The 26,973-nt window shown below is 36.2% G+C and overlaps 1 protein-coding gene across 2 annotated transcripts in view; it reads left to right on the plus strand.

Annotated features, from left to right (window-relative positions):
• Positions 1–26,973, plus strand: part of HTT (huntingtin) — a 78,955-nt gene that overhangs the window by 40,423 nt on the left and 11,559 nt on the right. For both annotated transcript variants that reach the window (XM_079305849.1, XM_079305850.1), the window contains 25 exons: positions 243–379; positions 2,342–2,458; positions 3,880–4,002; positions 4,535–4,773; positions 6,051–6,193; positions 8,487–8,694; positions 10,192–10,333; positions 11,524–11,703; positions 13,128–13,304; positions 14,270–14,346; positions 15,569–15,707; positions 17,256–17,378; positions 18,219–18,432; positions 18,637–18,782; positions 19,243–19,420; positions 19,702–19,794; positions 20,184–20,371; positions 20,978–21,104; positions 21,962–22,062; positions 23,901–24,055; positions 24,420–24,559; positions 24,719–24,801; positions 25,072–25,202; positions 25,379–25,508; positions 26,281–26,436. In XM_079305849.1, the coding sequence (XP_079161975.1) occupies positions 243–379; positions 2,342–2,458; positions 3,880–4,002; positions 4,535–4,773; positions 6,051–6,193; positions 8,487–8,694; positions 10,192–10,333; positions 11,524–11,703; positions 13,128–13,304; positions 14,270–14,346; positions 15,569–15,707; positions 17,256–17,378; positions 18,219–18,432; positions 18,637–18,782; positions 19,243–19,420; positions 19,702–19,794; positions 20,184–20,371; positions 20,978–21,104; positions 21,962–22,062; positions 23,901–24,055; positions 24,420–24,559; positions 24,719–24,801; positions 25,072–25,202; positions 25,379–25,508; positions 26,281–26,436 (3,647 nt within the window). The remainder of the gene's footprint in view (positions 1–242; positions 380–2,341; positions 2,459–3,879; positions 4,003–4,534; positions 4,774–6,050; positions 6,194–8,486; positions 8,695–10,191; positions 10,334–11,523; positions 11,704–13,127; positions 13,305–14,269; positions 14,347–15,568; positions 15,708–17,255; positions 17,379–18,218; positions 18,433–18,636; positions 18,783–19,242; positions 19,421–19,701; positions 19,795–20,183; positions 20,372–20,977; positions 21,105–21,961; positions 22,063–23,900; positions 24,056–24,419; positions 24,560–24,718; positions 24,802–25,071; positions 25,203–25,378; positions 25,509–26,280; positions 26,437–26,973) is intronic.

Here is a 26,973-nt window from a genome sequence, read left to right on the forward strand (position 1 = left end):
TGTAATTTTTTTTTAATTCTTTAAGAATGGGCAAATGTGTCCATAATTTAAATTTTCTACAAGAAGTGAAATAATGAGCATCATTATGCATGGTAAATACAGGGTTTGTGGATTCTTAGGTACAGATGAAACCTTTAATGAATTAGAACCCAGTTTACTTTCAGAAACTGAACTGTTAGTTCAAAGAAATCACTGTTCAGGAGTGATTTGTCTCACACTAAAACAAGTACATCTCATTTCAGCAATACCAGCTCTGCAACCCATCGTTCATGATCTCTTTGTGCTAAGAGGAACAAATAAAGCTGATGCTGGAAAAGAGCTGGAAACTCAGAAGGAGGTTGTAGTGTCAATGCTGCTGAGACTTATCCAGTACCATCAGGTAGGAGAGAAGGTTGAAGGGTCCCTCTTTGTGAAAGGGTAACTTTGCTGTGACTGCCAAAAGTGCCTCAGGCAATATTAATGATTTTCTGTACAAAACTGGAATAGCTGGACTCTGTCTGGTATCTTTTCTTATAGAGAGAGCATGCAAAGATTTTTAAGGATATGGTTTAAGGTTCTGCATTACAAATCACTATTTCAGGTCAAGTAACATATCTGTAGAATATTGTAGTCCAGCCTAGAAAACAAAGCACTAAAAAGCTCTGGTTAGGATCATGATCTTGGCTGTGTTGCAGACAGAATAAAACAGAAGGTTGGTGGAAGAGAAGAAACTTAAAAGAATGGGAGTAAAATGGAAAAGGAGACAAGTTTAAAATTAGGAAAGATGCTGCATGGAGATGATTTAGGTAATGCTGTACCATAACAGTATCTTGAATAACAGTTGAACAAGGTAATGACACTGGTAATTAGGTATTTGTTATGACTTACTACTTTGACCCAGACTTTACAGGTTTGGAAAACATGTTTCTGCTTTGTAGGAGTGTAAGAATGACTTTCATCAATACAGTTTGTTTTAAAGAAAAACATAAAGTAATTTTAAGAGAAGTGTCATGAACAACATGGGATCTTACTGCTTATTCAGGTGCTTAACAAATCTAATGTGCCTTTCTTTCATAATGTGAAAATGCAGTTCTAGTGTATGCTAATGTAAGCACTGTATTTTCTGGAAAAAAGTCAGTACATCTTGTCAAAATAATTTGTTAGAACTGCGTGTTCAGATTGGGGTAATTTTGTGTATCCACATTTTCTTTTGAATTTGTAGTTTTATAATCATAAAATGACTAATATAACTATATGAAATGACACTCTGTAGACACATGATGTGAAATAGTGAATAACTTTGTGTTACATAAGGTACTGCAATTGCTGGCAGATCCCCTTCTGACACACTTAACCTATTAAAGACCACCCATGCACTGCTCTTCCCACACCATCCCATTTGTAGTTCTTATTCTGCCCTGTTCTGCTGGTGCAATATGTATAAACCAACCCTGGGCTGTTCTGGGATGGTCTGCAGTGGTTTCCTTGGACATTTGAGAGGTTTCAAGAGCTGCAGCCTTCAACTTTTTTTCTATTTCAACTGTAGCTGCCACCAATGGAGCTCCCGAGTTAAGTCTTTCAGCCTGGAATTGCTCCTATCTTCTCTCTCCTGAGAAAATCTTTTGGGAAGAAAGTCACCTGAGAATCTCCCGCTCCCTAATCTAAACTACCTGAATTTCTTTTACAAGTGCTCTAACTTGTTTCCTGAAACAGATTCTTCTCTCCCTCTTCCCAGTCCATATATTAAAATTCTTGCTTGCTGTGTCTTTTGTCTGCCTTCAAAGTTTGGTCTCTACAACCCTCAAACCTGTAACACATCCAGCAACCAGAAGTGCTCCTTGCTTGGAGTGCTCCATTATGTTGTCTCTTAGGACTTTTATGAAAGTGGCATATCTCAGGTGAATGAGCCCCATAAAGATGTATGTTTTGTTTCCTTGACCAAATATAAGCTTTATTGGATCTAGAGTCAAGACAGAGTATACATATGAAAAATGGCTCTTTCTTCCTCCCCCTTTTGTTGAATAAGTGGTGTGATATTTAGATTTATGATTCTTTTTCCAGTTGAGTAATCTTTTGACAAATACCATTTAAAAAGTACAAAGCAAACATTTATGTTTTCTAGTTTATAAAAGAAACTGGAAAATTCTTTTAAAACCACCACCAAAAAACTTCTAACTTAAAACAGGCTTTTAACCTGAAGATGGGGTTTTAAAAATGTGTGATTTCTCATGTGGGGCTTCTTTTCCATTTTGCCTTTTTGGTAGATAGTTGAAATGTTCTTTCCTACTATGATATTACTCAAATATTTTATGTTACTATGGATATTTACTTACTTTTTTTTTTTTTTTTTACTTTTCATCAGGTGCTAGAAATGTTCATCTTGGTGTTGCAACAGTGTCATAAAGAAAATGAAGACAAATGGAAGAGGTTGTCCCGGCAAATAGCTGACATCATTCTCCCAATGCTTGCAAAACAACAGGTGGTTATGTGATTGTTTTAATTCTATTAACACCTTAAATAATTGCTGTAATGTAGTGCCTATTGTATTGTAATACACTGTATTGTAGTGTAATTGCTATCAGTAGTAGCTTTGAGTATTTGATTTTTCCTCTTTTTATATGAAGACAGATTTTCTTGAAATTATGGTTGTCATATCTGGAAGAAACAACTGCTACAAAGCAAACTTAAGTCTTTGAAGTGATGGAGTTCATATTTAAGTGCATGAAGTATATACATTTAAATATGCAGTATGATCAAGACTGTCTCTAGAGGAAGGTCATTCTGTTTCTCTTAGATACATGATTATATGAGAACACTTACTAAATGATGTGAAGATTGTCAGAATTTTTTTTTTTTTTGTGGCTATACTGGGTCCAATTGCAGACCAGATTGCTCAAAGTCCTGTTCAACCTGGCATTGAGTACTCCAGGAATGGGTCAGCCTATTCCAGTGCCCCACCACCCTCACAGTAAAGAATTTTTCCCTAAAATATTTCCACCCTCTTTCAGTGTAAAGCCATTCCACTTTGTCCTATCACTTCCTGCAAAAAGTCCCTCTACAGTTCTCTTGTAGCCCCTTTAGGTATTGGAAGGTGCTGTTAAGAGCCTTCTCCAGGCTGAACAACCCCAGCTCTCCCAGCTTGTCTTCACAGCAGAGGTGCTCTAGCCCCAGATATTCTTTGCTCCATGATGGCAGTTCCCCAATCTTGTGAGAAGATCTCATGGTTGGGAAGAGTGGGCAGGATCAGACAACAGTTTTAGAGCAGAGCTGAAATGCTGACAAAGTGAAAGTGCTGTTGCTTTGTGTGATGCACATGATCATCTTCCAAATTATTTAATCAGGATAGGGTCATCTAGATTTGTAGTAGTCCTTTGCTTTTTGCATTTGATTGCTTTATAATGTATCTAAAAAACTGTTCAAGTAAGCTGTCCTACCTCTGTTGCATTAATATCACTGTAGCTGTTCACTTCTATGATGATTACGTTTCTTTTTTCCTGGTTACCTCCTTAAGTTTAATCGTGACCAGCATTGCAGTCTATAAATAAACCTGGTAGGATGTGCAGGGAGGAGAAAAGTCTCTAAATTTTATGACAAGTCAGTCTTCTGGTCTCATTCTCTGAATAAATCCTGTTTCTCCAAATGAAATAAATGTGGTGTGCACATTGGATTTCACATAACAGATTTTTGTCTATGTTCTCAAAATTCATGTCTAGGAAGGCCTGCAATGAAACTTAAATTTATCTTTCATAGCTTTTGGTTGCTCTGAATTTTGTACTGTAAAGAACAGCTTTATTACACGCAGGTTATTAGAGATGATTAAATAATGGAGTATTAATTTTTGAATTGTTGAAGTTACCTTTAGTGGACAGTTAGAAATTAGTTTTGTGTTTTCTTTTACAGATGCATATAGACTCTCATGATGCTTTGGGAGTATTGAACACTTTGTTTGAAATTTTGGCCCCTTCATCCCTTCGCCCTGTGGACATGCTTTTAAGGAGTATGTTTGTTACTCCTAAAACAATGGTAAGCCACTGTTTTCAAACAAGAGAGAATCTGGTATCTTTCATGCAAAACAAATGAGAATGTGTTTCTCTTTAATAATTTGATAAGTGATGTTAAAGTACCAGGAGCAGGATTTGGGAACAAATTGGCTAGAACTAATGTGATTTACCAAGTGGGAGCACTTGATACAGGAGTGTTCTGCTTATGCATTACTTCCCTTCATTTTGTATGTTGAGCATCAGGAATGTAAAGGAAGGTACTGTTACAATAAAATAGAATCCAGTTTAATAGGTAAATTGCATTTTTCTTTTACAAGTATTAGTACTACTTTTATAGCTGAGAGATTGTTTACCAGTGAATATGAGATTGACAGTTACTACAGGAATAGCATTTTGTAAGATCTGAACTTAAAATTTATTTCTGGTTTGCTCCATTCTCAAAAGTGTCTGATTTTTTACAAGTTAAAGAAAATGCTAATTTTTAAATGCCTTTTTGTGTTGTGTCATTTAACTTCAAAAGTATTCAGTCTTCTTTATTTCTGTGTTTGTGTTAGGCATCAGTGAGCACTGTCCAGCTGTGGATTTCTGGAATTTTAGCTATCCTTAGAGTTCTGATTTCACAGTCAACAGAAGACATCGTTCTCTCCCGTATCCAAGAGCTTTCCTTCTCACCATATTTGATTTCATGTCAAGCAATCAACAGACTGAGATGTGGAGAAAATAACGTGTCCACACCAGAGGATCGCACTGAGGTCAAACAGGTGAAATACCCACCTGAAGAGACATTTTCCAGGTACACTGTCTTTTGAATAACTTGGGGAAAGGTAAAGAGTTCTGAGAAATCACAAATACATTGGGCAATATTTAGCGCATATGAAACTTTTGTCTGGATGGAATCAAGTCTGTTAATGAATTGATATGAGACAGTGTGTGTGAAGGAAGGAATAGTGAGATGGAGAAATTGAGCAAATTTTTGTAGGGCTTTGAATTGTTGAGTAAATTTTAGTAGGACTTTGAATTGTTGTGGTACCTCCTCTCAAACCAAGTGAAGGACCTAAAGAGATAAAGTGGATGAATCCTGGACTGACTAAAACCAGGTCCAGAAACTTCACTGCTTTCCTTCCTTTCTGTGTGGGGACTGAATGATGAAACATGCCTTTTTAAGTGGATGTCCAGATTCTTTATTAGAAATTTGGCAGCAATGGAATTCAAATCTATTGAGTTAGTCCTCTTTTTTCCTGTTTTTTAAAGACCCAGCTTTGTCTACTTGGCTTCCCATGTTGGTGTCCTTGGCCACTGTCAGGCTTCAGGCAAAAGAAGCGTGCAGAGATGGCAGCAGTATCGGGAGGCATTTGAAATGGCTGTTTAAGAAAATAATAACATTTTACTTAAGTAGGGAACTTCAGATAGGAATAGAATGCTTTTCCATGTCATTCATCTCACTCTGGGGGTGGTGGGTGGAGGGAAGAGGGTCTTCTGGACACCCATACTCTAGCCTTATGTCCAACACCAGTTCTGTAACTAATGGAGTAATGGTTATGACCAGGAGCAATTGGCTTTCCTCAAATGCCCTCTTTTGCTGCTTCTTTTGACACCACACATTGTCCCAGATGGAGGTTTGATAAAGAACCTGTGTAGTAGTGTGTGGATAGATGAGGTGAATTACTATAATTTGCTGAATTATCCCTGCTCAGCTGAGCTATGGTAACTCTCACAGATTGGTTTTAGTTTGATTTAGCTCAATTGCTTTTAGCAAATCACTGTAAAGACACCACAACATGCTGAATATTTGCTTTGTAAGTGAGTTGGGCCAGCATATGAATGCTACTGTGACTGCAGTTGATGAGAGAGAATCTAGATTTAATATGTAATTATTGAAGTGCTTGTGATCATATAGCATCCTATTTGTTTTAAGCTAACCTGTTCTGTAGCATTTCATTTAGTATGTTATTTAGGGTGAGTGGACAAGAGCTTCATATTGTATTTATCAAACCAAAGTTTCATAGGCTAACCTCATCTTTTTCTGAAAGATAGATAGTTTTCCTATTAATTGTGTATGTTTCTTTCAAGATTCTTATTACAACTGGTTGGCATTCTACTGGAAGATATTGTTACCAAGCAATTAAAAGTGGATATGAATGAGCAGCAACATACTTTCTACTGCCAGGAGCTGGGCACGCTGCTTATGTGCTTAATACATATCTTCAAATCAGGTAATACTTGAAATGTTGCCCATGCCATAGCATGCAGTGGTAGGGTGGTTTTTAAGTTCCAAGACAACTCATCAATGCATTCAAGTAGGAATATGTAAGTGCTGAAGATGTCATATCTTACTCCATGGAGAGAGCTTACCAAACATGGTGCTCGTGCATGCAGGGCATATTTTGCACATTTCTTCTGTCTTTGTAGAACAAAATGTAAGTAGTGACTCTTCATCTCTCTTTTTAAATGTCTAAAATTTTTCAGTCCAAAAAACACAAAGCATTCCAAATCTGTGGTTGTATTTCTCATGTTTTTTTCTCAGTTGGTTGGTATATTAACTTAAAATACTGAATCACAGACTGCTAGCTCAGACTCATTACAAGAAAGGTTCCTGGGTTTTGCCATAATTAATGAAAATGTATAACAAACAAGCAAGAAAACACCAACTAACTAACCAACCAAAAGCAAAAAACACCTCCAGAAAACCAGGAAGGGTAGCACTTTTCCAGCTAGCTGGTCTGAAGTTATAAATTAAGTCATTATAATAGTATTTATTTTAATTATATAATAATTTATTTAGGATAAATATTTGAATCAAATAGTATAACAAATAAATTACACTAGGATGTTTTGGTATAAAGTGATTAAGTAGTGTCAAGCCAGGAGCAATGAAATCAAAAAATGAAGCAGATGATTGAAACTGGAGCATGTGGATTCTTCCACAGTGGGAGCTGGGGATAGTTGAAAGGAAGGCTCAACTAGTTCTGTGGCTGTGACTGGCTGCACTGGGAGTCTTGCCAGGAGTTATGTAGAAATTTTCATGCAAAATTAAATTTAAATATTAAAATACTTATACAGAGCATTGGAATATATGGATTATATTATCTCTAGAAATTATTTTAATGTAAAACTACAAATAACTCCAGGTATATTATTACCACTAGTACCTGTATGGTGCAACAGAGTAAAAGAAAAGTTCTTCAGACAGGCTGTATTTTCATGTCATAACATATTTATTTAGGTTGAGGATTAACTAACTGCCTGAATTTGTAATACTTTTCTTTTGTTCAGTTAGAACCTCCATAATTATTTTCTCTTTAAGTTATATTCTCCTAACTATGGGTGTAGCTTACAGCAATTTGTGTCTGGAAATACAGGGTGCAGTCTGTCATTTCTAACCACTGTTCTACTTGGATGCTTTGTCTTTTCGTTGCAGTTTTTTCAAAATGTGAGCATTGCTGACTCCTGTGTTTCCAACTGTAGGAAGCTACTAGATTATAAGTGAACATTCTCAATGTGTTCCTTTGAAGTTAGAAATAAAAGGCATGGACAAAGTAAAAAGATGAGCATGCAATGACTTTTATGACTGTAGGAAGTCACTAGATGGTGTAGTTTCTGCACATGCAGGGAGCTGGAATAGGAAACAGGGAATGCTTTGGAAACAGGGATTTGAGACTCAGCTACTTTTCCCATTCTTTGCTATTTACATTGTGTATTTGTCAGTCCTGGGGGCAGCTTAAATTGGTCCACATGGCTGTGGAATTTACAGCTCCATTCTTCTGTATGTCTGGGAAGGAAAGCAAGTAACACTGCAGATTTCTTTCATTACTCTGATTTGCTCTTGGTTTCTAACTGACTCTGAAAATACTTTTTTTTTTCTTTTGACTTTATCTTCTCATAGAAACTCAAAAATGTCTATACCTTTAGGCAGCTTTCCTTGTTTTCCCACCATTTTCTAATTTCTTTTTTCCCAACCTTTGTTTTGGCATTCAAACATAGAAACAGCAAATCAGAAGGAAAGTTCTGCTTTTTTGCTGAGTGTTCCATTTTCAGAGTAATGGCAGAAATAGCTAATTTTTGCACTTTGGAAATTGGATGAAACAGAATAAATTTCATTTCAACTAAATGTTTGGGAAGCCATTCTCTGAAGTAGGGTACTTGTAGGTATTTTTCCTTAACATGCAGAGTAGTATTTACCTTAGTTTCCTAAGTAAAACATATGTGTTTTAATTTATTAACTAACTAACCCTGGTCCATAGGGTGCCAGTTTTAAATTTAATGAAGGTTTTCATGTATCAGATTAATGAGAATTGTCATTAAACCTATCTAAACATTATTCATTGAGTCTGAGAGCTGTTAATTTCTGGTTTACACACTGCCCTTGGGCAAACTTCTTCACTTGCCTCAAATTTGTAAAACTGCTGGTAGTTTACCTTTCTTGCAAGAATTCTACCCTGAATAATTTTAAAACTTCAGAATTCAGACTAGAGCTTTGTTACTCTAATGTGGTTTTATTGCTTTCAGGAATGTTTAGAAGAATCACAGCTGCAGCCACCAGACTTTTTACAGGAGATGGATCTGATGGTAGTTTCTATACACTTGAAAGTCTGAGTGACCTTGTTCAGTCCATGATTCCCACACATCCTTCTTTAGTTCTCCTCTGGTGTCACATCTTACTTCTTGTCAATTATACCAACTACAACTGGTGGTCAGAAGTGCATCAAACCCCAAAGTAAGTTTTGGTTTTGTTCCCTAGTAGTGTGTTTCATATAATTATATTTTCTAAAATCATATTAAAGCAATCCAGCTGCTTTTTGCCAAGCCTGTCAGCCCATTGAATGGTGCTGCTTGGATTATGAAATGTAGTTCTGTGATTACCCTGTGTATGTACATATTGTCTGTTCTGATACTGGTGTGACTTCCAAACTAAGGAAATGTGTCCTGAACTCAAGTTGCTCCTCAGAAGAGCTGCTAGGTAATCTCTTCATTTCTAAGGCAAGAAAGCTTCATCTTTGTACTACTTTTTATTAAAACTGTGTAAATGACTATAGCAAAATACTCAGTGTTTCATGTTTTTATGGAACCTCATATTTCACTTTCTAGGAAATAACCAGCCAGTGGAGCTGATGGCCACTGTTGTGTTTGTGACAATACAATCTGATCATGTAACTATAACTGTAGCTGCAGGATTATCTGTTCTCAGTGGATCTGTTGCTAAATGTTGTCAGAACACAGTATTAGCACCATGCTAGTTCATTAGCATCAAGTTAGCCTGACTTAACACTAGTTGTTTGAAATTTGAGGATTGGTTCTAAAATGAGTACTCTTGGTCTGAAGTTAGTTTGTCCCACCTGTCAGGCACTGGAGTGATTTGTCCTCTGGTGGATAAAGAAGGGACCTTCTGTAAAGGATGGGTATTCCTCTGTGTTAGTTGTAGAGGGAGGTGAACAGATCACATTTTTGGTTCTTGTGCAGTGAGTGTTGGGCTGTCTCATCTTGCTCTACAACTGAAGTGCATCAATACTTTCACAAATGTGAGATTCTTGCTTCAGTTCAACCTTAGATATAAAAATATATTAATCTAATTTGTGGCAATAGGGAGTTACCAGGATTATGAGCAAAGCAGAGTGATTACTTGGGCGTTGGAAAAGGCTGTCTAGGGAAAGGTGGAATTGTCATCCCTGGAAGTGTTGAAAAGGTGTGTGAATGGGGCACTTCAGCATATGGCTTAGTGGTGAGCTATGATGTGGTGCTAGGTTAAAAGTTGGATTGGATGATCTTACAGGGAACTTTGATGATTCTATCAACTTAAATAGCAGTAATTTACTTTTTTAAAAATTTACCAGTCTCATCTCTTTTCTGGCTTGGGCATCACTTTTAATCTGACTCAAGAATAAGTGCTCAAGAATACTGGTTTGGTTTGAGAAGAAAATACTGTGGTAGGTTCTATTATTCTACCAGAGATGCAACACTCCATGTTTTTCTTTCAAATAACTCATTTAGTTCTTTAGATTGTCTGAAGAAGTAATAAGCAATACTGTAATTGCTAAAAAATAAAGATCTCGTGGAAAGCAAAGTGTCTATTTCAAGGAAGTGTAATGTTTGAATGAAGTTTACAGGAAAAGATGTCATGTAAGGTCATGGGTAGGATACTCTATGCACTTTGAATGTTTATGTTTCAGTAGCCATGCTAAGAAAACAGTGACAACATATAATGTACTTTTTGCAGGCGACACAGCCTTTCTACTACTAAATTGCTTAGCCCTCACATATCTGGAGACAGTGATGAATCTGACTTGGAGTCTAAGCGTGGCATGTGCAATCGTGAGATAGTGAGAAGAGGAGCACTCATTCTCTTTTGTGACTATGTTGTAAGTTTTGAATTATGACTTTAAAACTACAGTTTTGAATTATTTTATGATGCTGACAGTAATTTATTACTGATATGTGTTAACTGAAAAGTGAAGTGTGTTAAGTAAAAAATGAAGATCTGTGAAACTAGTGATTTTATTTTCAGATGGTACTTCTGCAAGCTTAGGTATGACCTCATTTGGCATTGTTTTCTCTTCTGAACTGAGAGTTCTCTTGGCTTGTAAAGTTTATCTGGTGGGCAACAGAATTACCTTCTGGGTATCACATCCTTTACTTGGGAGGTGCTTTGAGCACACTAAGTAGTTCCAGACTTCCCAGCATCAGTAGCAGTGCACAGTGTCCAGGAGACAGTAAATTTCCATCTCTACACTGTAAGAAAAGAGGTTTTACATTAACATTTAAAATTCTATTTTGGTTCTCCAGTGACAACAATTTCTGTGGCTTTGGCTTCTTGCTGCCTCAGTATTAGAGTTTTAGTTCATTGAGAACTTTTGAAATGAATCTTCAGTAACAGGAGGTATTGCACTTGGCTTTGTACCTCAGATCAGTTTTGAGGTAAGAAACTACATTCCTTTCAGGTTCAACTCAACCAAGTCAGATTGGAGGTTGTCCAAGGTAAAATCCTCCAAAACCTCTTTACTGATGTACTGTGCAAGCTCTCAGCACTGCCTGGTTAACTCTACTGATATTTTCATATTGCATTCTACTGCTTATTGATATACACAAGCTTTTAGAAGTTTGGCATTAATTATCGACAGATCTCTTTGGATTTGCTTTCCAAAAATTCTTCATTTTGTGTTAAAGGCCAATAGTAACAAGAAATCTTTAAGAAGGCTAAATGAAAATCACATTTTACAAGACAATTCTGTGTGCATGTTTATTTCTTTAAAAGCAGCATCTTTGAATCAGCCTTTTCAATTTACTTGTTTCTAACCTGATTTTCAGTGTTTTTAGAAAAATAGGTTGCATTTTCATGGTAAATACCTTAATTTGCAATTAGAGCAAAACATTTGGAAAACTTATCATGTGACAATAATGATAGTGATATTGAGATGTAGACACTCTATGCCATTATTTCAAACTAGCTACCAAAATTATATATGAGAAGCTTCATGTTATGTCATGTTTAATAATTAAAATCTTAACACTGGTGTTACTAAAATCAGATTTTAATTTTTTTCCCCTTTAGTGTCAAAATCTACATGATTCAGAGCACCTCACCTGGCTTATTGTGAATCATGTTCAAGACTTGATTAATCTGTCCCATGAGCCTCCAGTGCAAGATTTTATCAGTGCTGTTCACAGGAATTCAGCAGCCAGTGGTCTCTTCATCCAGGCCATTCAGTCACGGTGTGAGAATCTTGCAGCTGTAAGTTTAACTTTTTGACTTCTTGTAAAGAATAAAGTCACTTCATGTCAGCATAATTTTAACTGATAAGTATGCAAAGTTTGACATTTCTGGGTCATTTATCAACTTGTAATTTTATTTTTAAAGTCACTTACTTAAAAATGCAAGCAGTGAACCTTATATTAGGAACTTCAGTATTAGATGTGTTCCAGTCCATCAAATCTATGAATTCAAGTGGAGATGTTTAAGGTGCTTTTCTTCCTTCATAGATATTACCCCACATAATCAATATTTGATGGGTAAATTAAAGCTGTAACTTTCAACTTTAATTTCAGTGCCTTAGTAGTATAAATAGCAAACTAACTACAGAGGCAGAAGTAGGAACCAGTCCATCTTCACAGGCCCTGGCAATATGAAAATGATTTGTGAGCTCATGCCTTCCTCACTGATCTCTTCTGAAAGTTGTAGCCACTTGTTGAGGGAAAAATCACTGAGAAATTCAGGGTATTATTTCTGTTTGTTATTTTAGTTTTCAAATTAAAAGGAGTGGATGATGTTTTATAGGGATGTAATGTTGTATGTATCTCTCTTAGTCATGGAAAATGTCATTTGCTGGACTTGCTGTAGAGATAATTGTGGGAGACAATTGTGATTAATGTAGAGATAATTGTGTGATCAGCATCCTGAGTAGTTCCAGTGCTGTTTCCTATCTCTTTCCATTGTCTCTGTGCAAATTTAGGGCAGCTTTAAAGTTACATGACATTAGTCTCGGCTTCAGTAACAGAGAATCCACAGAAAGAAAACTGAATATTCTTAATGGAAGATGTAGTCACTGTGTGAAATGCTTGGTGATTATCAGGAAAGATAGTAAAATTAAAATAACTGGTATTAACAGGCTGCTCTAAACCAAGATTGGTTTCATAAGTAAAAAAACTGTTTTTTCTTTGTGTTTCTCCCTTTAGAATATTAGTGCTGAATTGGTGCTCATATCCAAAAAAATATTTGCACCCCTTTCAATCCTGAGTGGCTACTGCTGTTTCTTAACATGCTCAGAAAATTCCCAAGGATTGTCTGGATTTCTCTACTGTCACATGTCTTCACTATGCACATGTTCCTGCCCTCTTCCAAAAAGAGTTGGATGCTTCTCACTGTGTTCAAAGCTTTTTGCAATTTTACTTAAACCTGTAGCTTTTTTTCCCCTAAAAGTTTTACTCTCTGATTTGCTTACTTCTTTAGGAGTAAGCTTTTACAGTTACACATCAAACAATTGAGTGTTCATATTAATTAAATAACCCAGTAATTCATTCACACAGAGATGATTATATTGATCAAGTAGTTGTCTGCTGTAAGATTTTTCTGAGTGTCTTCAGCTATATGAACTTTATATTCTAAATATATAGTAATTTTTTGTCTGTTTCTCTGTTTTGTGGTGTTTTAACACCTAGCCCACAACCCTGAAGAAGACCTTGCAGTGCTTGGAGGGAATCCACCTGAGCCAGTCTGGGGCTGTGCTGACTCTGTACGTGGACAAGCTGCTGTGCACTCCGTTCCGAGTGCTGGCTCGCATGGTGGACACGCTGGCCTGCCGCCGCGTGGAAATGCTGCTGGCAGCAACTCTGCAGGTACACACAGATCCCTGCCTGGGGAGCACTTGGGTAGTACCAGTCTTGTCAAAAGCAATGATTTAAAGTACATCAAAATATGATTAAGTGATTTCATTTTGCACATTTTTTTATTTATGTCTTAGTTTGAAACACAGATGTCTACTAAGAAAGGCAGGAGCCTCTCTTGAAATGGAAAATGTAAAACTCCCTCCAAATTATTATAATTTTGAAATTAAGGGGCCCTCAGGCAAAGATATGGGAATAGGAATAACAGTTCTTTACTAGGAAAATAAAAAAGGTGGAGTAATACAAAATAATAAAAAAAAGAACAAAAACACTGACAAAGTCAAAATACCACTTGATACCCTGTCAGTCAGGGTGTTGGTAGCAGTCCCATTAAATGGTGGCTGCATCCTCCTGCAGTGGCAGATATGGTTCTGTTGAAGCAGTGGTTCTGTGGAAGGGTGCAGTTTTCCTCTGAAGGTCAAGTCATGATCAGAAGGGTCTGATTTTCCTCTAGAATCCAGTGGAAAAAGCTGCTCTGATGTTCCAAATATCAAACTTTATCTAGCTAGAAAATGCTTGGCTCCTCCCCCTGGCTGGAGCATCTCCTAATGGAATGATGTGATTTTATCAGCCATACAGTGGGACTCTGGCCCATTAACAGCTGATATCTTCCTGGAGGAAGGGTGGGTTGTAGAAAAGATAAGGAGCACTGCCCCACCTGGTTTTAACAGCTGGCCCATTAACAGAAGATGTCTCACATGGAGATAAAGATCACTGCCTCACCTATCAACAGATAGTGATAGAATACATACTTTTGATCACATTCTGTATTGCAACCCAAAACAATTTAGTATATAGATATATAAATGTTTACTTTGTTTGACTTTATCTGCCTATAATTTTGTTATCTGGTGAAAGTATTTTTTTGTATTTTACATGTATCTGTCCTGTAAAATTCTTGTTATTTTTTCATACAGAATAGCATTGCTCAGTTGCCAGTTGAAGAACTGGATAGAATTCAGGAGTACCTTCAAAACAGTGGATTAGCATCAAGGTAAATAATATAAATAATACGATTAAAGTGTCAAATTAAGTAATATTCTAATACAAATCATGTTAACTCTGTTTTCCAACACTTGGGCTTTTTTCCTGGAGGTCAGATATTGGGTTGGTTTTGGGGGTAAACAGGGAGTAAAGCCTCTCATAAGATGCTGGCATGTTCTGGCCCAAGGGGCACTGTTGTTGACTGTGTTGAGTTTGCAATAAGAACTACTTAAGAACTCAATCTAGAGGATTGTGTCAAATTCTCTTTCCTGCATCCCACACAGTATTTAGCTTTTGATAGACAGCAGCTGCAAATTAACTTATTGACAAAATCAATTTTACTTAAGCCAACTTTATTTTTCTCTAATTTGCAAAATATTATCAGTTTATGCTAAGTGGGTTTGGGACTTGTTTGTTTGTTTTTTTCTCCCAGACAACTCTGTTAAAAGTTTTAGCTGTTTAGTCTCCTCGCTGTTAAAACTGCTGATATAAAAAGGAGCAAATTACACTTTTTTTGATAAACCTCTGTTTGATGTTGGAAAGATCCTTATTTACTTCTCTTGTCATTGCTGTTTGAGGTTAATATTCGAAATAAGTGGAGAAAAGAATCTAAAATGTGAGACTGCACTAGATCAGTAGTAATATGCCTACATCGGTAATGTTCTATTTAACTAAAAAAAACACCTCAAAAATTACTTTGTGCAAGTTCTTGATACTAGTAGTGGAATTTAAAAGAAAACCCAAACAAAAAAAACCTGTACCAAAATGGAAAAAAAAAAAATCTCCAACAGTGACATAAATTCAGAACCTGGAGTTTTTAATACATTGAGGGATCATTTTTAAAAAACAGAAGTATAGTTTTAGTGGACTTTTGATTATACTCTGTTAAATTTTTTTTTTTTTTGTAGTCAAATTATCTGTATGCTGACTTTAATTCTTCTTACTAGTTAAGATTTGCTGGATAAATAAAGCTGTATTTCAAGCTTAAATATATCACAATTTTTACCACTAAATTAATCTTAAATCTTTATTTTTTGGTGGTGCTGAGTTAATTAATTTTGGCCTCTGATACCCAAAGAAAACTTGCAGCATATGACTGCATGTATCTAACAAAAAACTGAAGACCCTACTGCTTTTCTGTCCTGGGATTGGGATTGAGTCACTGGATGTCTTTCTATTGTTACATTATTTACAAAACTAAGCCTTCTGCTAATGTGTTCTTCTCTTTTCAGACACCAAAGACTCTACTCGCTCTTGGATAGATTTCGTCTTATGGTAGCACCAGACACAACCAGTCCTTCACCTCTGGTTACCTCACACCCACTAGATGGAGAAGACCAACCAGCTTTAGAGAATGTAGTTCTAGACAAAGTAAGATTATGTTTAGAAAGTCACTAGAAGTGCCTTGGCTATTAACAAGCTTTATTCCTTACAAAATATTTAAATGCAGCTTATTTTTACTATGCAGTTAATGCTCTCAGGATTGTCATATTGTGTCTTAAATATAGATCAGTGATTAATTTCATGGGTGTTGGCTAACTGTTGAGCTTAGGATAGATAATTAGCACAAACATAGATGTTTGTTATATTGACAGTGCTGTAAAAATTTACAAAGTTTGGCTTCTTTGCTCAGCTTTAATAGATTTAAATACAGTTCAATAGAGACAGAAAAATAATCTTGTTTTCTTGATGTGTTTTACTACAGTTATTAATTTTATTCATGTGCTGAAAGTTGTTGACTGTTTTTTGGAAATCAAACATTGCTTGTTCAGTTTTTCCTTCTCAGCTTTAAATTACTTTCAAAGGACAGTCAAGAACTGTTTCTGTCTTTTGTGAACTTAGACGTGTTTCTTTCCAAGTGAAGTGGAAGGCTACCAGCAAGTCTTTGGGCCTTCTGTGTCTTCCTTTTCTCTGCTTTGTCTCATGGTACTAATAATTTCTCCTTTTCATCCCTCCATGTTCTACAGTGAAACATAGCAATAAGAAACATATGTAACTGCAATAGCAAAAATTATTTGATTAGCTGATAGTTTGGATGAGTCTGAGCAGTCATTGGCTTAGAGGAGACATTGAAGCCTACTTGAACAGCTGGAGAAAATGCTGTGCCCAGAAACCATTTACCCATAGCTTTGTCTTCAAATGACCCCAAAAATCTCCTTTTTCTGTCGCTGTAAATTCTAAAAAAAAGTAGTTTTTTATGCTTTCCCCCACAACTTCTGCATATTTCACAGAATCATAGAATATTTTACATTGGAAGGGATTCATAAGGATTAGTGATTCCAACTCTCTGCTTCTTGCAGGGCTACCTAAAAATAAATCCTGTGACTAATAGCATTGTACAGATGCTCCCTGAATTTGACAGGTTTAGTTGTGTTCTAATTAATTAATTAATGTCAGCAAATTAATTTGAATCTTTGAATATTTATATATAATATGATATATAATATTTATTATATTACATTTTATTTATTTAATCATTTGTTCATTTATTTATTTGAATATTTGAAGAGTTTTCTTTCTTGATTATAGTATTGTTTTTTCTGTCATTGTTTTTCTGTTACATTTGTGTGACTGCTGAATATTCCATACATTTTTTCTAGGTAGTCTGCTCAGCTTTAGAATCCTAATACAAGTACCCTCACTATATATTAAGATTAATTTTTCCTCATTTCCCATCCAGACTTTATGGAAATAGTCAGCTTGTCACTGAACATCCATTGATTATTTAAGATGCTCCATTTCCATTCACCAGATGTTTGTTTTGCTTTGCTTTTTAATTTGAGGGGGATTTTTATATTAATGCAGCCTATGGATGTCTTAGACATCCAGTGCTAATGAGCATTTCTCCCTTTGCCTCCCATATACTGTGTTGTTTCCTGAAAACAGATATATAATAAATGTCCTTTTTTGATCATTAAGGACTGGTACGTGTCACTAGTGCGGTCACAGTGTTACATCAAGTCTGACTCAGCACTGATGGAAGGAGCAGAGCTGGTAAATAGGATTCCTCAGCCTGACCTGAACTCCTTCATGACCAGCAAGGTAACATCTTTGACAGAGGAAGAGGATGGAATTAGTTCAAGTGTTCCTATTGGTTGTATTCATAGATCCCATTCTGAAGTATTTACATTCTTAAATACTGATAATTTATACTGATAATACTAATTCAGTTAATTTTAGAAACTAAAATAGTAGATACTTGTGTAAAACAGTAGATGCCTCTATCTAGCAGTGTTGCCAATAGTAACTTGCTAGTAGTACAGGTTGGGTAGATAGAGTGAAAGCAAAGGTTTATTTATGTGTTACAATCAGAATAATCCAGTTTTACCATGTTACATAATCTTGTTTTGCCATACAGTCTCTTCTGAGGCCAGCTTTTTCTGTAACCTCTTCAGTATCTGTGCTGGGTGATTTGCATTTTGTCAGGAACAGGCCACAGACAGTAAATCTCGCATAAAGAACAACTTATATCTAAGAATGTCTTTTGTTCAAATTCTCACAATGATATTTGCTGCTGGTATGCAGAAATAATCGTGGGGAAGCTGTTTCTAGAAAGATACTTGACTAGTTTGTTTGAAAACTTGAATATTCCTTGTATATATGTTATCGTTAAGCTTTATTCACACATTGTCCTGAAAATTTGGAATAAGCATATTAATTTTTCTTTCCAATATGGTACTGGTCGAAATTTAAATTTCAATATGTATTTAGCCAATGTGACTAAACCACATTGTTATACCACAGCAGAGCAGAGGTGCTAATAATATGTTAGTTAATCACTAAACTGTAAATATGCCACCACATTAGCATGTTAGAATAATACCACCAGATACTTAGTTTCACTTTAAAAGCAATTTCTTTTTATTTCCTATTTGATTTCAGGAATTCAACCTAAGCTTGCTAGCACCTTGTTTAAGCCTTGGCATGAATGAGATCTCAAGGGAGCAGAAGAGCAGCCTCTTTGAAACAGCTCGGAGGGTAGCTCTGGATCATGTGTCTTCTGCTGTACAAAACCTTCCAGCCAACCACCAGGTTTTTCAGCCACTATTGCCAACTGAGCCATCAGCCTACTGGAAAAAACTAAGCGATATCTTTGGTAATAGAAATAATGATCCTTTAAAGTTTATTCTCTCCTCTGCAAAGATACTTTACAGATGTCTTGTGAATACATGAACTTATTATTAAAAAAAAAAAAATCAAGATACCTGGCATAAAAGTGCTTATGAAATAGTTCTGAAAAACATTTATTGAAGGGAAAGAAAGTTCAAACTGCTAGATTTCATCCAGTCTTGTTTTATAGGAGATGAGGTGATGTATCAGTCTATGATGACACTTTGTCGTGCACTGGCTCAGTATTTGTTGTTACTCTCAAAACTACCAGCTGGTCTCCGTGTTCCTCCTGACAAAGAGGATGATATCCTGAAATTCGTAGTGATGTCAGTAGAGGTAAGAAACTTCACCATAATTAAAGATGTGATGAAATGTTGGGAAAGGCAACAGCTCTCTTGAACTGATCACCGCTGAGTAATTTTTAACTGGGGCAATTATTTTGTCTTAACTGTCCAAATTTCTTCAGCGTTTTTTTATGTTTGACTTGGGCTAGTAAATCAGATTTGGGCTGTGGAACAAGTACAGCTTTATACAAGGAGAGGCTGATTGATTGGTGGAATGATGCTGGCATTTGGGAGAACGGGTCCTGCACTGATTTTTGGGATACTTAATAAACAGTATATTAATGTCATAATTTTCTTGTACTTAAGATAAACAGTGTTCTCTCAGGAAAAAACCAATACTATTTGCTACTAAAACTTTGCATTTTGATGAGTTAAAAAAAGTCAACTTTGTTTAGAAGTTGTTCTGTTGTGAGAATTTGCTGTTAATGGGGGAAACTTGTCTTTTTGTACAGGCATTATCATGGCATTTAGTGCATGACCAGATTCCATTAAGTGTAGATCTTCAAGCTGCTCTGGATTGCTGCTGTCTGACAATACAGCAGCCTAGTCTCTGGAATTTGCTGTCTTCTGCAGCTCATGTGACATATGCTTGCTCCTTAATTAACTGCATTAGATTTATCATAGAAGCAGGTGAGTGCAGTTTGATCAGCTAGGAGAAAAATTTAATTAATAGATTGCCAGTCATCATTTATCAAATGCTGTGTGTATGGAATATTTCCTTTGAGTCCTTATTAATTGTTTGACAAATTTAGTTTTTACTACTTTAATCTTCTTTAAAATTTCGTGTTTACTTTTGAACTGGGCAAATGCCTTGGGTATGTCAGACATTTGACTACTATGTGGTGTTGATTAAAAAATAAAATTTGAAATAGGTAATAACTGTATCATTCAAATGCTTTTCTCCAATTCAGTTGCTGTGGAACCTGGTAATCAACTTCTGAGTCCTGAAAGGAAGAATACTTCAAAACCTTTAAGTGAGGGGGAAATTGACTCAAATGTACAGAGTAAGTGAATTTCCCTTCTGCCCTTTATTTTCATTGAAGAAATATTTTTAGGTAGCCTTTCCATTTCTAATATTTTTCCCAATGAAAGTTCATCTGATACCTTATTTAAATTTTGGTAAATTTCTATTAAATATAGGTTGCCATAATTTTGACAGGTATAGTTTGGGTGTTTTGTAAGTTACACATTAATGCACATTTTTCTTTTGGGAGGATTTTTTTAAAGTGTGGGATTTAAAATTTTTAAAATTTAATTGTATGTGTCCTTATTGTGGTTTTGTCCTTTTTAATTAACATACTCTTTTGTTAAGAATTTTTTGTGTTTCTGTCTTTAACATTATTTGTCTTTTGAGCGGATTCATAAAACCTCATTTCTTTCTCTCCCAACAAAGAAACAAAACACATTATTGCAGCATGTGAAATGATAGCTGAGATGGTGGAATGCCTACAGACTGTCTTGTCACTGGGGCACAAAAGAAACAGCAGCATCCCTGCATTTCTCACTCCTGTCCTCAAGAACATCATCATCAGTTTAGCAAGGCTGCCTCTAGTGAACAGCTACACCAGAGTACCTCCTTTGGTATGTTTATTATGCTTTGCTTTTAGGACTTTAAAAGTTATTGAAAAACTTTGAAAATCAAACATAGTGCTGCATCTTAAGTTCTGCAACAGTAGGACTTCAACCTTAAGCTGTTTTGATCGATCAGTTTTTCATTTTGAACACTGACTAACAACATGTGCAACGCCATTTCTCTGTCTTTCAGTACTCTGTTTTTGAGGGGATATCAAAACATAAGAATTTTCTTGTTGAAATTTTTTGCCCCCTCTCTGGTGTATCAGTGTACTTCTTCAGGCATCAATAGTATATGAACTGTCTTCCTTGAATTCAGTTTCAGCTTCTGCACAATCTCTAGACTGAAATATGTGACAGGAACTTACTTGCTTCTATATCTAAACTTGGACCATAAAACTGGATAATTAATTTACAGTGGGAAGTATGATGGAAGAAGCTCTAAAATGAGAAATATGGTGTACATTGTATATAAGTTTGTTAGATGTTCCATCTTCCTTTGAGTATTTTTCTATTTGGAGAACTCCTTTTATTTTCTGATGTTTTGTTGCCTTTGAATGGTGCCTGTATATTTATATTTATATTTATCTGTAAACTTTCATTATATTTCTTTAGGTCTGGAAATTAGGCTGGTCACCAAAGCCTTCAGGTGACTTTGGCACAGTTTTTCCTGAAATCCCAGTAGAATTTCTGCAAGAAAAGGAAATCTTTAAGGAGTTCATCTATCGCATTAATACACTTGGTATGTAGAAAATTGAATGAATACTCTTGGCTCTTACTGGGCATTTACCTCTGTTTTGAAATTACTGAATAACTGTGTCTAAAACTGTTTGCTTACTTTTGTTGCTTTTGTGGAAGGTAGATAATATTTCAGAGCAGGTTAGTAATTGTGCTGCAGTAATTCTTACATTTTGTTCAATGAAGAGAATAAGTTATAGAAATAAAACCAAAAGTTATTCCAACTCAGGGAGATTTCAGTGTGCTTGTGCAGAATGACCACTTGTTTTCTGCAGCATACACTTGACAGCATGTTTGAGACTATTTTGCTTCCCCCCACTTTTTTTCTATTAATGCATAGTATAAAGTCCTCTGATAAGATAGCTCTGTAACCTGCCTTCAGCTCAGACATCAGACATTTGGGTTGGACTAGAAGATCTTGAAAGAATCCTTCCAACCCAAACCATTCTATGAGTGTATTTAGCAGAGCTTCCAGTTCTCTCCACCCTCTTGGATCCGAAGGAGAGAAACTGGAGTGTTGTTCTCTGCCATTCCCATCCTCACCTAGTAGATCACAGAATCACAGAACCAGCTGAATTTTAAGGGACCCACAAGGATCATTGTCCCAGTTCCTGGCCCTGCACAGCACCATCCCCAAGAGTCACACCATGGCCCTGAGAGTATTGTCCAAATACTTATTAAAATCTGTCAGGCTTGGTGCTGTGACTGTTTCCCTGGGGAGCCTGTTCCATTACAAAAAATCCAAAATTAATAGGAAAGGGTATGAAACTAGATCTGTGGAAACAGTGTACCTTTTTTAATGCTGTTTCTTGTTTAGCTTTGTATTGAGACATCAGTGGCTATCTCTGAGTGTTTCCATAGGATGGATCAGCCGTACTCAGTTTGAAGAGACTTGGGCTACTTTGCTTGGTGTGCTCGTAACTCAGCCCATTGTAATGGACCAAGAGGAGAGCCAGCAAGAGGTAATGTCATTCACTGTATTTTTTAAATGAAATTTTGCTTAAACCAATAAAAGTATTTCTGTTAATAAAACTGTAAAGCAGAAAAGAAGTGACTAACACTAAGGAATTTTTTCTATTTTGTATTTCCTTTTTCTCATACCCTGGTGAGTTCAGACACATCCATCTACTGACTTAGAGCCTCTGCAAGCATGCAAATAGTGAGGAAAAAAATGAATGAAGCTGTTCCAACTCTTTATTAGTACATCACTCAATACATTTTTTTTTTTTTGTAAGATGCTTGACTAGAAATTAATTGACCTGAAGATGCATGTTCATGTATCCTGCTCTCACTTGTATATTGTGTATTAGATATCTGGGCTTCTAGCTTAGGGTGTTCAAAATTCAGTGGAGAGCATTTGGGGATCTGAGCTGAAGAAATTTATAGCAGAATTTGTGTCCAGTTTATATGCCAAAATGTATGTATTTATATACCAATTCCTATACCAAATATTTCTTTTCAAAGAAATAAGAGTAGCAATAAAACTGGGCCTGGAACTGAGGGTGTTGAGGTTCAAGGGGTTCCTCATCACTCTCCACAACTACCTGAAAGGAGAGTGTAGCCAGGTGGGGCTTGGTCTTGTCTGCCATCTCTCAAGTGACCTCCTTAACTTGCTCCAAGGGAGGTTCAGATTGGATATTAGGAAAAGAATTTTCACTGAAGGAGAGGATAGACATTGGAATAAGTTTCCCAGGGAGGTGGTGGAGTCACTGTCTTTGAAAGTGTTCAATAGGGGTCTGGATGTGGCACTTAGGGACGTGGTCTAGGGGTGATTATGGTGGTGCAGCATTAATGTTTGTACTGGGTGGTCTCTGAAGGTCTCTACCAACCTTGATGATTCTGTGAAAACTCAAGATGAGTGAACTGGGCTATCATGAAAGTGATTTTCCCTCTTCAGCTGTCTTAACCTGCTAGCAAACTGATTTGACTATGTTCTAGTTCTTTGACCTCAAAGGTTATTTTCCTAGGCTTGTTTCATGGCCCTGATGGTAGGTACAGAGCCTAAAGCAGTTTGAAGAATTCAGAGGACAAACTGTGGATCCTGATTAGCAGACAAAGGAGTTTGCTTCCTTTGCTTCCCTTGCTTCCTAGGTGTCAGATTTCAAAAAGGAATAGTGAATCATCACCCCTCTTCCCTGGGTTAGCATTTTCTGTTAGTTACACAGACTTGGACACCTTGGCTTAACTGTTTTCTGCATAGTGGCATGCTGGTCAGACTTAGGGCAGTCTAGTTACTGGTTGTTCCTTATTTGTCATGTAGGGAGTATTTGTGGAGCAAGAATATTATATCTCCCTTGCTTTCCAAGCAGATCAGTATGTTCAAAATTGCAAATATTTTAAGCGCTGTTGTAAATTTCAGAATGTTAATATTTTCTGAAAGAAAAATATTTTTTTTTTTTTAATTGAACATTAGTTACCATCTTACATCTTCTGAATAAAATCAGATGCTTTTTTGGTCTGCTGCTCTATTTCAACAAGTAACTAATGGGTAGCTGTAAAGAAAGAAGCTTAACACTTTTTAAAAAGTTCCAAAATGGACATCTTGGGGTTTAATGCTGTTGGGACGAGAAAGGATGCATGCAGAGTGACTGATGAGAAGGAAGGATGTGTTGCTGCTGCAGTCAGTGCTTTGTGTGCATTGTTTATGTCATATAGACTTCTGGATGGGAAGAAGAGTAGGTATCAGTCTTATTAATGATAATTTAGTGAAACCTGACAAACTGATATTCAGAGCTTTGGGGATTTTTTTTTTTCCTTTTTTTTTTTAAACAATTCAAATCATAATAAGTTCATTTTACAGGAAGATACAGAGAGGACCCAAATCAATGTTCTTGCAGTACAAGCCATAACCTCCCTGGTGCTGAGTGCAATGACCATACCTGTTGCAGGCAATCCAGCAGTTAGCTGTTTGGAGCAGCAGCCCCGCAACAAAGCTTTAAAAGCTCTGGACACAAGGTATTGGTTTTCATTTGTTTTCAAATGCATAAGGCTTGTGGTTAATACATAATGACAGTTGCTTAGTCTAGTTGTAGCAAAAATATGTGTAGATTGTGTTTTCTAAATAAGAGTATGTATAGATGGCTCTATTTGCATAGATGTTGCATGGACTTAGCATTGTCAACCTGCTGACTTAAAAGATTATCTGAAAAAGATAACTTTAAAAAATCTAGCAAACAGTGTGCAGAACATGTTTTTCAACACTTTCATTTCCCTGATACTGAAAATAGGCATAGACACAACATTGCAGATGTGCAAGCCAGACTTGCACAAAACTGTTAAAGGAAAAATCTGCTGAAATTGATTTCTCTTGGGCTTTTAGGTTTGGGAGGAAGCTAAGTGTTATCAGGGGAATTGTTGAACAGGAAATTCAGGCAATGGTGTCTAAGAGAGATAATATTGCTACTCATCACTTATACCAAGCTTGGGACCCTGTTCCATCACTTTCTCCTGCTACTACAGGTATGTGATTGTTTAAGGGGAAGAAGGGGAGAATGAATTGCTTTTGCATTTAGAAGGTACTCTCAGGAAAAGTGGATATCCAGTTTGCAGGAAATTAAATCATTTTCACATGTGCTTTGTTACACACTTTTAAAAATTTCATCTTGTGTTTCGTTACAGGTGCTCTTATCAGCCATGAAAAACTCTTACTGCAGATCAATACTGAACGAGAAATAGGAGATATGGATTATAAACTGGGACAGGTTTGTTAAAAACTCAAAAACTTAATTTTTATTACATTTCTTCCAGTTCTGAAAAATTAGTTAAGAAGCCTTGCTTGGCATCAAATAGAAACTAAAAGCTCTGAGTGATGCAGGATTGGTCATTACTGGGTGTCTCCTCAGTCAGAAAACTGTGTTGCCTGTCATTTAAATGGAAAATATATTTGGCTTCTAAGATTTTTCTAGGCTTACTATTGGGATGTGAAGTGCACTTCTTTGCTATTTGTTTTTCTCTTTTGTGTGTATTGCAAGGTCTCTATACACTCCATATGGTTAGGAAATAATATCACTCCCTTGAGAGAAGAAGAGTGGGGTGAGGATGAAGAAGACGAGAACGATGTACCTGCTCCTTCCTCACCACCAACCTCTCCTGTCAACACCAGGTATCTTATTTTTTCTGTCTATTTTGAGTCATAGATAAGGTTTTATTTCTTCACATTGAGTTCAATAAGCTGGGTTTATAAATTGGATGTTGGTACATAACTGTATTATTTCAAATCAAGCATTTTAGCAAGGCTTAAGAATAACTCTTTTAACACTTGTTTATTGTTCTGTGCAGGAAACACAGGGCTGGTGTAGATATCCATTCTTGTTCTCAGTTCTTGCTTGAACTTTACAGTCAGTGGATATTGCCATCCAACCCCAGCAAGAGAACACCAGTCATTTTGATCAGTGAAGTGGTGCGATCAGTAAGTCTGAATTATTATTCAGAGTTGTAAATGAGGATATGTTACCATGTGTTCAGAGCTAATCAGCATTTATAAAGCATCTTTTAATATATGGAACACACAGAATTTTCTTGGCAGTGCTATTCTGTGGGCACTACAGAAACATAACTTGTGCAACTGCAGCATTATACTGATTTAAGCTATATAAGTGTCTGGATTGCAAATTCTGCTGCTACATTACAAATACTTTATTGTTACTTAATGTCAGTTGATATTTTACTTGACTGCTTGCTAAAGCAAGATTTCCTTATCCTATCCCTTTGTAAGAAAATGATGATGGAACAACAGTGTATTTGAGAATTAAGTTTATTATTAAGTGTAGAAGCAAAACCGAAGGTGTGGAATGTGTTTTGACAGCCATTATTCACTATCATTTCTATGACTTAAAATTAAACTACCCTTGCAAGAGAAATATGTGTTGTGTGTTTTGGGATGGTTTAAAACATTGTAAATAGCAGTGTTTGTTCATGTCCCAGAATTATTTACTATAGTGGCTTTGATTTTGTAAACCTTTTGGTGAAAAGGACCTCTTAGAGGTCAGTACTATCAAAGATGAATGGTGGAATTAGTTCTGGTCAACAGTAGTTCATAGTTATTTCAGACCCTTGAGTAAATGTTTACATATTTAATAGATAATTGAGGAATCTTTTGCTCATTTATAACAGAAGCAAGAGTCAATTTTTGATTGTCGACTAATGGGATTTTTTTATATTCAATTTTAATTTCCATGCAGCTTCTGGCAGTGTCAGACTTATTTACAGAAAGGAATCAGTTTGAGATGATGTACACAACACTGACAGAGTTGCGGAAGGTGCATCCATCAGAAGATGAGATTCTTGTACAGTATTTGATACCAGCTACTTGCAAAGCTGCTGCTGTTCTTGGAATGGTAAGAAATTCTCAGTTAGTTATTGCAAATTCATGAGTGTTTAGGTTAGCTTCTGCTGCAAAACCTGGTGTACTAGGTTAAAGTGGTTTATCTCTAAGAATATCCTTTAGCTGAATGGCTGTAAGAATAAGGATATGAATTCTGGGCCTTCACAGCTTGCAAACATTATCTCCAATTGCCCTATATTTAATCAGAAAGGTTGTTTGATTTGATTTTTTTTATATATAATAAAAGCACATAATTTCATGTTGTTTTTGGTTTGTCTTAGTTCAGTGTTGCCTTTGCCCTGGGCTCCTCATCTGTTATATTTCAGGCCAGAAATGAGGACTTGTGGAACAGCTTTTGCTAGATTTGTATTACTGGTGAATGGCTGTAGCCTCATGTGAGGCTGGGACAGTGCATGTGGTGAATATATAGCCTCAGATAGTCAGGTATCCCTTTTCTTTCCCTCACTTTTCCCTCTGCTGCATCATTCTGTCTTGAAATATGTAGACCAGAAGTACTTTCCAGTGTACAATTCAGAGTGGAATTATTTAG

Source organism: Erithacus rubecula, assembly GCF_903797595.1.
Source record: "Erithacus rubecula genome assembly, chromosome: 5".
NCBI classification, from domain to species: Eukaryota; Metazoa; Chordata; class Aves; order Passeriformes; family Muscicapidae; genus Erithacus; species Erithacus rubecula.